This window comes from Pseudochaenichthys georgianus, chromosome 17, assembly GCF_902827115.2.
Source record: "Pseudochaenichthys georgianus chromosome 17, fPseGeo1.2, whole genome shotgun sequence".
NCBI lineage: Eukaryota > Metazoa > Chordata > Actinopteri > Perciformes > Channichthyidae > Pseudochaenichthys > Pseudochaenichthys georgianus.
Window position 1 is genome coordinate 1,602,467 of NC_047519.1, and position 12,772 is coordinate 1,615,238.

General features: G+C 39.9%; 1 protein-coding gene and 1 long non-coding RNA gene across 6 annotated transcripts in view; both read right to left on the bottom strand.

Moving 5' to 3' along the window:
• LOC117462011 (crossover junction endonuclease MUS81-like) overlaps positions 1-8,591 on the bottom strand; it is a 29,847-nt gene extending 21,256 nt beyond the window's left edge. The window contains exons 1-2 of the mRNA XM_034104043.2: positions 8,579-8,591; positions 8,114-8,158 (exon numbers count right to left, since the gene is read on the bottom strand). Of these exons, the coding sequence (XP_033959934.2) occupies positions 8,114-8,158; positions 8,579-8,591 (58 nt within the window). The remainder of the gene's footprint in view (positions 1-8,113; positions 8,159-8,578) is intronic.
• An 80-nt stretch (positions 8,592-8,671) lies between these two features.
• On the bottom strand, positions 8,672-12,547 carry LOC117462013 (uncharacterized). Of its 5 annotated transcripts, none has more exons than XR_011644867.1 (7): positions 12,267-12,547; positions 11,343-11,492; positions 10,999-11,151; positions 10,573-10,709; positions 9,959-10,058; positions 9,684-9,797; positions 8,672-9,520 (listed from the first exon to the last, which is right to left on the bottom strand). It is a non-coding gene; the product is annotated as an uncharacterized lncRNA (long non-coding RNA). The 5 variants fall into 5 exon arrangements; XR_011644868.1 differs by having other exon boundaries at positions 11,338-11,492; XR_004553787.2 differs by having other exon boundaries at positions 11,296-11,492.
• Positions 12,548-12,772: the final 225 nt, after the last annotated feature.

The following is a 12,772-nucleotide window of genomic DNA, read 5'->3' on the forward strand; positions in this document are numbered from 1 at the left end:
CAACTTTTTTGGGTTCAATCTTTAAAGGAACTTCCGCCCTAATAGAAAATACCACAAATCTAATCATTTTCAGGATTTTAACCCTTTAAATGCCATTTTGAATACCGTACTTTTCGGACTATAAAGCGCACCTGCATATAAGCCGCAGCAGCTAAATTGTCTGTCTGTCTTGCTCTCGTTCTGTCTCTCGGTTCCACTTTTACTTTGGCGCGCTACCTGTCTCGCTCTTTTCCGGCCTCCAGCTTTTCCTGCTGGAGCCGCCGCTTAAAGGTGGCGGGCGCGGACCGGTCCTAGAGCCCGTAGAGTTAAAGGTGGTTAATTGTACCTGTCAAATCCATAGATTTAGGAGGTTCCCTAGTGGCCGTTAGCTGTACAAACAAAATGGGGGAAAAAGTCAATAGAGTCTGGCTGCAGACCGCAGCAAGGAGGCGGATCCTATAGGGGCGTTTCCTATAGGGGTGGATCCTATAGTGAACGACGGGAGCCGGTGTTATGCCGTAGGTTGAAGCCTTGCCGTGGATTGAAGCCCTGTTCGCGGGGACGCGCAGAGGTGACGTAATCGCCTGTGTTGAGCGTTCGCCGTATTTTCACCCTTTTCAAAGCTTTTTTCTCTCTTTTGAATGATATATCAGATTAAACAGCAAACGGCTGAATAAATAATGTGCATACAATTGCGAGGAGGCTCGTTTTAAGGACACGTTTTTCAGATCTGTCACAATCTTCGTATTGGAATAAACTTACGTTTTTGAGTGTATAGTCCCACTCTGTTATATTCCTCCTTCCTACAGAACAGACAATGACAGGATAATATGTGATTTGTCAATAGTCCTATTTCTTAAAACCTTCTCTGTTGTTTAAGTGTCTGATAACCACGAATAGTAAGCAATGATATAACAGTAATGATATCACATGATCATGTCAGACACTGTGTTATTTTCAATCAAGCCTAAAAAATAATGTGTTCAAACTGGCTTCACTCACTTGAATTGCTCCTTTGAATATCATTTTTATATATCCCTACTCAACACATGTTTGTATTGTAATGCCACTCCTATTTTTTTTCAATTGTATTTTAAGGTGACATTGAATGCTTTGAAAGGTGCCCTAAAATAAAGTGTATTATTGATCTTGTATCTGTGCCTCTATTACATTACATTTCATTTTCTATCACACTATTAATGTTCCTTATTTTAGACTAGGTTAATCCTGGTGTCAATAGGGAAGATCTGCACTGTTCTCTACATAACATGTTCAGAGCAGGTATTTCTCCTGCCGGATTTGGAACCCTCCCCCCCCTTTATCTTTCTCCGGATAGTCACAGACTCACCAAAATCACACTGGTGCTGGCTGTTCCCCTCTAGTTTGTGCTCACAAAAGCATTTCACTCTGGGCCCTGCAGGTACAAAAATAAAGAGGGGCTTCCAAATCCGGCAGTGCAGTTGTTAGAGCTGCCGGATTTTGAAGCGCCCCCTGTCATTTTGGCCAGGATAGTCACAATGTCACCAAAATCACACTGGTGCTGGCTGTTCCCCTCTAGTTTGTGCTCACAAAAGCATTTCACTTTGGGCACAGCAGGTACAAAAATAAAGAGGGGCTTCACAATCCGGCAGCTCTAGCAACTGCACTGCCGGATTTTGAAGCCCCTCTTTAGTTTTTGACCTGCTGGGCCCAGAGTGAAATGCTTCTGTGAGCACAAACTAGAGGGGAACAGCCAGCACCAGTGTGATTTTGGTGAGTCTGTGACTGTCCTGGAGAAAGATATAGGGGGGGTTCCAAATCCGGCAGCTCCAACACCTGATCTGAACATGTTATATAGAGAACAGTGCGGATCTTCCCTATTGACACCAGGATTAACCTAGTCTAAAATAAGGAACATTAATAGTGTGATAGAAAATTAAATGTAATGTAATAGAGGCACAGATACAAGATCAATAATACACTTTATTTCAAAGCATTCAATGTCACCTTAAAATACAATTAAAAAAAATAGGAGTGGCATTACAATACAAACATGTGTTGAGTAAGGATATATAAAAATGATATTCAAGGAAGCAATTCAAGTGAGTGAAGCCAGTTTGAACACATTATCTTTTAGGCTTGATTGAAAATAACACAGTGTCTGACATGATCATGTGATATCATTACTGTTATATCATTGCTTACTATTCGTGGTTATCAGACACTTAAACAACAGAGAAGGTTTTAAGAAATAGGACTATTGACAAATCACATATTATCCTGTCATTGTCTGTTCTGTAGGAAGGAGGAATATAACAGCGTGGGACTATACACTCAAAAACGTAAGTTTATTCCAATACGAAGATTGTGACAGATCTGAAAAACGTGTCCTTAAAACGAGCCTCCTCGCAATTGTATGCACATTATTTATTTAGCCGTTTGCTGTTTAATCTGATATATCATTCAAAAGAGAGAAAAAAGCTTTGAAAAGGGTGAAAAAAGCTTAGAAAACGGTGAACGCTCAAAACAGGCGATGACGTCACCTTTGCGCGTCCCCGCGAACAGGGCTTCAATCCACGGCAAGGCTTGAACCTACGGCATAACACCGGTGTCAGTACCAGATGTGTTCGGCCTACCAGATATGTTCGGGTGTATTTCCGTCGCACCCGTCATCCGTCATATCCGTCTACTCACCTCCCTATGCTCCCAGCGCTCTGCTGCCACACACCGGCCGTCTGCGGAACTGCAGCCGGAGGAACTCGGTACAGCTTGTTATGTGTGTGTACTTGTGCACATAAATAATGTTTCTAATTATTTACAATTAAAAAATATATATATTCTGCGTTACTTTAGCCAACACTTTTATAAGGCCACGAGATTAGATAATTACGAAATGTGTAGATAGAATACATATCTTTCAGGTTGTTATTTTGTCATTAATGTTTTATTTACCTTGTAGTATTTTTATATAGTATCTGAACTTTGGAGAGGAGTTGGGAGACACACGACACATCAAATCACATCTACAGATCAAGACGAAGCGAATGGAAGTACTCCTAGCGTGAACATGTTTGTGAAAACGTGTGCAAAGTCTCCGAAAATCCTAATAATAAGCTCATATTTGAATTCCCCATAAAAAAAACACATCATTCAGTAAAAACAAGGCCCCACTGATCATCTGCTCCCTGATCTCCCTGCGAATTGAAAGTACTTATTGCCGGAGATCGCATGCTGTGGTTTTATTCAATGTGCCAAGTGCTAGGACTGTCTTAGGGAAGAAAGCTTTCAGATGTGCAGCTCCACTAACATGGAACAGTCTGCAAAAAGAATGGGAAATTACCAAGCTAGTACCACTACATGTTTTTAAAGCTTGGTTGGATGCTACACAATCAGATGCTGTTGGCATCTGTACATGTGGATAGATATGTTGTTCTGTTGTTTATGTTTTGCCTTTGATGTTATTCCATCCCATTTATCTCAACTCAAGTTAGTATTAAATGCAGACAACTCCAAACTCATGATATTCTCAAATAGCAAAAAGTTAACTTCTTTTCTCCCCAACATTTGTACTGTTCAAGGGACTGATATTTACATTGAAAGGGTCACTACATACACATATCTAGGTTGTATTATTGATCAGAACTTATCTTTCAAATCACACACTGAAAATGTTGTTTTAAAAATTAGGTTTCTCCGTTCAGACAAGGAAACATTTGATCTCTGCAACGTTTTTACCAGTATTGGATTCAGTATCTGCTTTACATGAATGTCTCTGACCAGTGCCTAAAGAGTTTGGATACTGTGTACCATTGAGCATTGTTTTATTACATATATATTTTGTGAGTTTGGAATAAATATGCACTTTATGAAAATTATTAGTTGGTTACTGTTAGTAAAACACAGTAAGGTGAATACTGGATGTTTGTTACACTTGGATATGTTTTCATTGGATTCAATACCTTTATTTATCCAGGTAAAATCCCATTGATATCAATGATGTCTTTTTCAAGGGAGACCTGCAGCAGTAGGTTCCACATGAAGACATACAAACATAAACAACAGAACAACATATCTATCCACATGTACAGGTACCAACAGCATCTGATTGTGTAGCATCCAACCGAGCTTTAAAAACATGTAGTGGTACTAGCTTGGTAATTTTCCATTCTTTTTGCAGACTGTTCCAAGTTAGTGGAGCTGCACATCTAAAAGCTTTCTTCCCTAAGACAGTCCTAGCACTTGGCACATTTAATAAAACCACAGCATGCGATCTCCGGCAATAAGTACTTTCAATTCGCAGAGAGATCAGGGAGCAGATGATCAGTGGGGCCTTGTTTTTACTGAATGATGTGTTTTTTTATGGGGAATTCAAATATGAGCTTATTATTAGGATGTTCGGAGACTTTGCACACATTTTCATAAACATGTTCACGCTAGGAGTACTTCCATTCGCTTCGTCTTGATCTGTAGATGTGATTTGATGTGTCGTGTGCCTCCCAACTCCTCTCCAAAGTTCAGATACTATATAAAAATACTAAAAGGTAAATAAAACATTAATGACAAAATAACAACCTGAAAGATATGTATTCTATCTACACATTTCGTAATTATCTAATCTCGTGGCCTTATAAAAGTGTTGGCTAAAGTAACGCAGAATATATATATTTTTTAATTGTAAATAATTAGAAACATTATTTATGTGCACAAGTACACACACATAACAAGCTGTACCGAGTTCCTCCGGCTGCAGTTCCGCAGACGGCCGGTGTGTGGCAGCAGAGCGCTGGGAGCAGAGGGAGGTGAGAAGACGGATATGACGGATGTCGGCTGCGACGGAAATACACCCGAACATATCTGGTACCCCGAACACATCTGGTACCTACTGTCACTACCCGATCCGTCACCCTGCCCGATCGGTTCTGCGCATGTGCGAGAGGGTCCGCCATGTTGGACAACTCCGGACGGCAACACCAGATGGACACTTGACACAGTGGCTTTTAGCAAAGCTCAAAAAGAAAACTCGAGAGAGATGAGTTATTGTTATTACAACGTGACTTCACTATTATTTAACAACTCTTTTTATTGGGTTCTTTTATTTGGGGTTAAGTACATTGTCAGAATAAGTGAGGAATGAATGTAACTTATGTTAGACAGCCATATGCCATACATTTTTGCATACATTCACAGTAAATATTTATTCAGTATGATAGCTGTCTAACAGAAGTTAAATCTATTTCTCACTTATTCTGACAATGTACTTAACCCCAAATAAAAGAACCCAATAAAAAGAGTTGTTAAATAATAGTGAAGTCACGTTGTAATAACAATAACTCATCTCTCTCGGTTTTTCTTTTTGAGCTTTGCTAAAAGCCACTGTGTCAAGTGTCCATCTTGGGTTGCCGTCCGGAGTTGTCCAACATGGCGGACCCTCTCGCACATGCGCAAAACCGATCGCGCAGGGTGACGGATCGGGTAGTCACACCCATAGATATATATAAACACTAGATGGCTCATGGGATATTTTCCAGCGTAGCTGACTGGCCGCCATCTTGCTACAGTCAACAGTTACTCTGATTCGCGTTATGGTAGCTGTTGTAAGGTGAGTGATCTGCACAGAAATACTCTTAACTCGCTGAAATCTTGACTGATTTACAAACGGTTTGGTTTATTATAAACATTATTAGCATGGCTATGATACAGGATGCTTGGACATGTTGAAATTGCAGCTTGTGGTTGTATTTATTAGCTGGCTAATAACAAGAGGCTGTCAGTGAGACCTAGTATTACAAAGTTCACCCAGCAACTTTACACCAGTGGGAGAGGCAGAACTGCTCTTTCTTTTCAACACAACTTAAGTTACACATGATTTCTTCCACGTGGTTTGGCTTGTTAAAAACATCTTGCATTATGATACAGGAATTTGCTGGCTTTGTGTTTACAGAAGTACCTGACTATGCCGGACTTTTGTGCAGCCTACGGATGCTCCAATCGCCGCTGTCTGCAAACAAGAACCCGTGGGATCACCACATATGTTTATGTTTGCTCAGTCTAATAAACCCATAACATGGTTGTGAAAGAATACCAAAGCTGAGGCTGGACGATGATTGATTGTTGGTGTGCCATGTATCACGGTGTGTCTTATTGGTTTTGTGGTATACTGTATTTTATTTTATTGTGTGCAAGACACATTTAAAACAAATAACCTTGAACCTTGAAGCCCCATCTCTCCCCACCTGCTCCTGCTTCCTACATCCCCTCCACACCACACCAAGTTGTTCTTCTTCTTAATAATAATAATACATTTATGTTGGGGGGGCGCCTTTCATAACACCCAAGGACACCTTACAGGGGCATAGGGGCAATATAGGGAACAATTTAAACAGTGGATTTTGTGATATATCAGCCGGGGTGAGTCAAGACAAACCACAAATGGACTACAGAAGGACATATGGTACAGTTTATATTATTCTTGGTCTTTTTTCAATAACATATTTCAAAGGTTCAGGATTTGTTTACAAATCTAGAAACTAAATACAAAACTAGGATGATATGAAGATCTCATGTCAAAAATAATTGTGATAAATTAGACAGAACTGGCCTGTCTGTGAGCACATTTTATGTTGGTTTGGTTCTTCTGATAAAGGTGTGAATATCTAAATAATATACCAACATATGCTATTGTCATTAGTTGTGTCCCTGTTCTTCAAGCTAAGGCATTGCTAAATTAACAACTCTTGGCTTACAGAGTGGTAACATGAGACCGATTTTTATATATAAAATATAAATGTATTTTAATTTTATAATTTATTTATAATTTATTTTAAATATTGACAATATAATAAAATAAATGGAAATATATACACCGGCAAATATTTAATATAAATACCTTGTGTGTGTGTATAGCTATTGCTTTATCTGATTAATGTTATTTTCATATGAAAGTCCATGATTATAAGTATGCAGTATCATAACTACATCTTTGATGTTTATAAAAAACCAAACCGTTTGAAAATCGGTTGAAAATTGAGCAAGCTATGGTTATTTAAATAGTAAACCATAATGTTATGAATGAGAGCACTGCCTGTAGCAAGATGGCGGCCAAGTGGCAACGTCGGTCTCCATTGGCCAGCAGCGCGTGTGAGCCATCTAGTGTTTATATATATATCTATGGTCACACCTACACCCATAGACATATAAAGAGTAGACGCCGCATCGACCGCTACTGCCTATTGGCGCTGACGAGCCGTGGGGCCGCCATCTTGGACCGGTCACCCGCTCCACTCAGTGTAATCTGTCTGGCAGGCGCAATGAAGTGTCAGCGCATTTTATCAATCATAACTCGCTGAATACAAAACTGATTTTCACGGGGGGGGTTTTCTGCAAACGTCATATATGTAGGCATGATACCGGACACATGATTCGGCGTATTTTAATATTCATAGTAGGCTTAACAGCAATAGAATATTCTGGTATTTGATAGCCTATGTTATGTATGATAGGTATTTTGCAAAAGACACACGATATATAATATATACACACACACACATAAAAAAACACTAATGGTCTATATGATAGAGAAGCAGATTGTGTAGGCCTATACTCAGCTATTTTAATAAGTTGATAAATGAAGAAACAATAATACATTATACATAGACAGAAGTTATATATCAGTAAAAAAGAATATCTATGTCATAAAAAATGAAAATGTACTTCTACATCTATATAAAAAATGTAAATGTTCAAGTTAAACACAAGAACATGACACCACCCCGCCCAAACCATATTTACACAAAGTTGCTCATGACAACCGAATGCCCCGTGCATGCGTCTCCTCCAAAGCATGACTGATAACCTCTTTCTCATATCTTTGTCTTTGGGAAACCATCAAAATAAAAACGGGAGATTTGAGAGTCAACACAAAAACATTTTAAGAAGGAGGTCAAGCTTATTTTCTTCCTTCTTCCTAGATAGATTAGATTAGATTTTACTTTATTCATCCCACAACGGGGAAATTCACTTGTTACAGCAGCGATTTATAAAGTCTCAGTTGGCCATGAACATAATGTTTGCTGGCTACGATTTCGCTGGCGGACATCAATACAGTACAATAATATTCTATTTACAAAATACAACCAATTATAATGTTGAATCTTACTTGTGAAAAGTAATCCCCCGACCCCTGTTCGCAATCGTCCGCCGATTTGCACAGCAATATGCTGCACAGTGCTCTGGCATCTTGAAACCTCTGCTGTCTATGGGTAGAATGTCTGTAGGATGACCGGTCCAAGATGGCGGCCGTATTTCTTGCGCCCCAGCAGCCAATGCGGCGTCTACTCTTTATATGTCTATGCCTACACCGGGATAGTTCAAAACGCACTTCCGTGGCAATGCTTCTCTATGGCAAAAACAGCACAAACATGGTCAAAATAGTCATAGATTAAACCAACGCTGTTATTTTGTAAAGATTGCTTTCATATTTACATGATGTGGTTACACTTTGTATGGATTGGCAATATTTACAAGTTTCGTTATTTAACGATATTTTGAGGGGAAAGTGTGGCAGCACACGCAGGCTATGTTGCTGTCACTGTCAGGGCAGTCACGTCCGTAGTATAGTTGCGCTGCGCTGTCATGTTCTTATATGGGACAGACAGACAGCAGCGATTGCGTTATTGAATGGTAAATATATATATTAAAAAAACACACACACCCAAGTACTTTTTCAGCTGTAATTGCATTATTGCATACTTTTTATTGACAGTTTTGCATTTGGAGAGGCAGGGTGAAAACGGAAAGCTTGGTAGCCTATTACTTATTAAGAACAGTGTATGGAAAATGTGTTAGAACAAAACAAAGTCAAATGAATGAGAAGGAGAACAAAGAGGGTTAGGGTTCAACAGAAAATGATTAATTCAGCCAAAAAACACAATTTTGATTAATCTAAAGTGTAAAACAATCTTCAACACAGACCAAATTAGTGCCCTTGGACAACAAAATATATGGTGGGGCAAAGAAACGATAAATTAAATTGAGAGAGTGGGAGACTGAAAATGATTACTATGATAAATATTCAAACTATTTACAAAACTATTTACAGAAGCTCCTGTTGAACCATGGTTCAACAGAGCAACACAAACAGGTTTGTCAACAATAACAATTAAAATGACGAGGCCACTTTGCCAGGGGGAGGTGATCCAGCGACGAGACAATAAAGCAATTCATATTAAGTTCTGTTGAGACACCACAGGATATAAAACCTTCCAAGCGATGACCTCTCCTCACCTTTCACCTGTCTTTCCTCAGGAGACTCAGGTCCTTCAACGTCTGCAGCACAATAAGCACCCACCCACAATTGTTGTTCGCACAAGCATAATTGTGCGAACAACAATTGTGGGTGGGGGCATTTTACAAATATTTACAAACAACTATTTACAAAAAAGCAACTATTTACAAAAAAGCAATACAGAACTCTAGTCTCGGGCATCCAGGGGCCTAATCATTTTGAAAAAAACAAGAAGGTTCCTTTGTGAAAGGGACATCCTCTTCATCTGTTTCCTGGGCCCTAAAAAGCAGAGCAAGAATAGGAACAGTGGTGAATAAGGGGAGAGAATACAGTTGGGAGCAGACTGAACAGAGGACATAGCAATATTCATGTTAAAATGTTTGCACAATAAATATTATGGCACTTTCGTTTATATTGCATTTTAATAGATCAGTTGTCATACATAGCATTTGGGTGCTCTAATCGATCCGAGAAGGGGTTCCGGATGTATGGCTTCCCTAAGGACGTAGAGCGAAGGAAGAGATGGATGGCAATGGTCAACAGACAAAACCTGTGTCTGACAGAGGACAACAACAGCAGAAAACTCTGTCATGTAAGTAATGTTCACAGAGGTGACATGACTTATTAACATTTTTAAGGGCATCATATTTCCAAGTGTAGAGAATTATGACTCTTCAATGACATTTGAAGTGTGCAGGGGAAACTGATCAAACCTACCCACAGGTACACTTTGAAGACGACCAATATATTGGCAACAAATCAGGAGGAAATTTGAGGTTGAGGCCAGATGCTGTTCCAACAGTATTTATACATCCGCCTAAACCGAAAAGGAGAAAATTCACGTCAAGGAGTATGCCTCCAGCTGTCAGGAATAATGACCACACCTATTACTGCACATCAAACATTGGTATGATATATGAAGCTAACAATGTTTCCCATGTTATATAATTCAAGGATAGACTACACTCCTAATGCAACTTTCAAATTATACAGCTTCAAAGCTACCAGGGTTCAGGGACTCTCTGAAGACTCATATACCACATGTACATAATCTACAGATTTCTTCATACTGTAACATTGCCAATAGACGAACTTAGATGAATGTCACTATAGGAGTGTAGTGTACCCTTACATGACAATAGGTGCACATGTAAAGGCAGCATACACATATAACAGCAATTGCCTTGTTATTGTTACAGAGATTCAGGGAGATATTGAGGTGGAGTTCCAAGGGAATGAAACGGACATCACAGACAGAGAGAGTGAGACAGGTGTCAGCAGACTGCCAGGGGCCAGTATGTCAGGGGCCGACAATCAAGAGGCCACCTTACCAGAGATCAGTGTGCCAGGAGCCAGTCAGTCAGGGGTCAGCTATGAAGAGGCCAGTTTGCCAGGGTCAGGTGCTCCAGGGACCAGACTGCCAAGGGCCAGTTGTGACCGGGCTCACGTGGAGGATCTAATGAGGCAACTGAGAAGGGAGAGGTTACTAAGAAAGAGAGCGGAGAGGGCTCTGGTAAACCAGAAGAGGATACATTCGGCATTAAAAAAAAACCACAATTTGATTAATCTAAAGTTTCAAAAAATCTTCAACACAGACCAAATTAGAGCACTTGGGCAATCAGAAAAAGGTGGGATACGGTGGGGGAAAGACACCGTTAAAAAAGCAATACAACTAAGGTTCTGTTGTGGCACTACAGGATATAAATGAGAGAGCTGGTCTGCTGGTATTAAAATAATTTAAAAGGGGTGCACTTTACCGTCCATCAGATGAGGTTTTCACCCTTGTTCAGAACGTGGAGCAGCTGTTCCGTGTGAGGACGAGCGATTCCCTCATGGAGTCCTCAAATGCAGTGTCACAGCTGGAACAAGAAGCCATGTTGCTGGACAGCAACCTGCCCTCATGCCATGACCTGAAGAAAAAAAATCCTCTCAACATACATCAGGCTGAGGTTAAGGATTGCATCAAAGTGCATCAGGGCTGAGAGGAAGGATAAACATAAAGGGTATCTTGGCAGCAAGAGTCAGAGTAAGAAGGCAAAGAAGACCTAACAGACCTCTGCACCGAAGGTCATAACATCTAGGCCACTGCCAAACACCTTACTCGTTGCCATCGATGTACTTGGCATCTCCATTCCCGGTCCTCCGTCAGCAGCCTCCAGCCTCCTCTTCCTTCAGCAGCAGCCCCCTCCTTCAGCAGCAGCAGCCCCCTCCTTCAGCAGCAGCAACAGCCATATGAGGCTGACATATGAGGCTGAATAAAAAAAAGTGCTAATTATTATTTTAACGTGTTTATTTTGTTTAAAAATAAACATTTTGGATGCATGACCATGTTTTAGGCTCATCCTTCATTCACTGCTGTAGAGTAGCCTGTTCAGTAGGCTATTATATTTGTAAGACTGAATAATACCTTTGAAGAACAATCATTAAATTAGTGTGTATATTACAATACAAAGGAATCTATCCTAGCATGCCATCAAGCATTAAAAAGTAGCGCTAGGCTAGTTGTACAGTAGCCTACAGATAAGTTAACACGGAACAGTACCAAAAAAAACTAAGTACAGTCAACATGTCACATAATGAAATGTTAGTATATCCCAAAATGCAATGAAATATTAAATGAAATATTTATCACAAACGCCACCTCATTTCTACTAGTGCTAGCAGTTAAGTCATATCATACAGAAAAAGCCGACTAAGGATGGCTGACACGGTCAGGTTCAGCAGATAAAAACCAAAATAACAATAAAAACACATAATCAATCTAAATCCTGCTTGTTAGTTACCCAGCATCATTGATATATAAGCTGCTAGCGATTCATTACTGAAATCTTACCTTCAAAACTGACGAAGTCGCGCTAGCTAACTAGCAGGCAATGCTAGCAAAATGGGTTGTAATAACCAAGATAAAATATAGATAATGACGCTGTGCATATACAAATGAAGACCAGTATAAGCATCATAAAGGGCCTCTGATACAATATAGACAGTTGACAATTCAAAAGAGTTCGATATTTCAGCAACTTACCTCTGGAACTAATCGACGCGCCGTAATGTAATTGAATGAGGTCCAACGCCCAAATGACAATATGTTGAACTATTTCGATGTCCATACCCCGGAAGTAGGCGCCGCCATTTTTTACAACGGAGGTCTATGGGAGTGTCGTAACTCGTATCTTTAGGGCTCTGGACGCAAGGAGCTGATTTTTGGATTATCCGACGACCGCAACCCCGTTTCTACTTGTTTAGAAAGGGTTCTCTTCTGAGGATTACACAGCGGTTAGAAACGCAGCAGCGCCACCTGCTGCAGCGAAGGGTACTACTTAACACCGCTCTAAAGCGTTCCAGAAAAAACTATTTGGTAAATCAGTAATCAGTGATGTAAAGAAAATAAGTAGATTTACTAAGTACAATTTTGAGATTTAAGTATTTTAATGTGTTGCTACTTACCCCACTGCAATTCAGAGGTAAATATTGTACTTTTACTCCACTATATTTATTTATTTAATACCTTTAGTTACTCTACAGATTTGG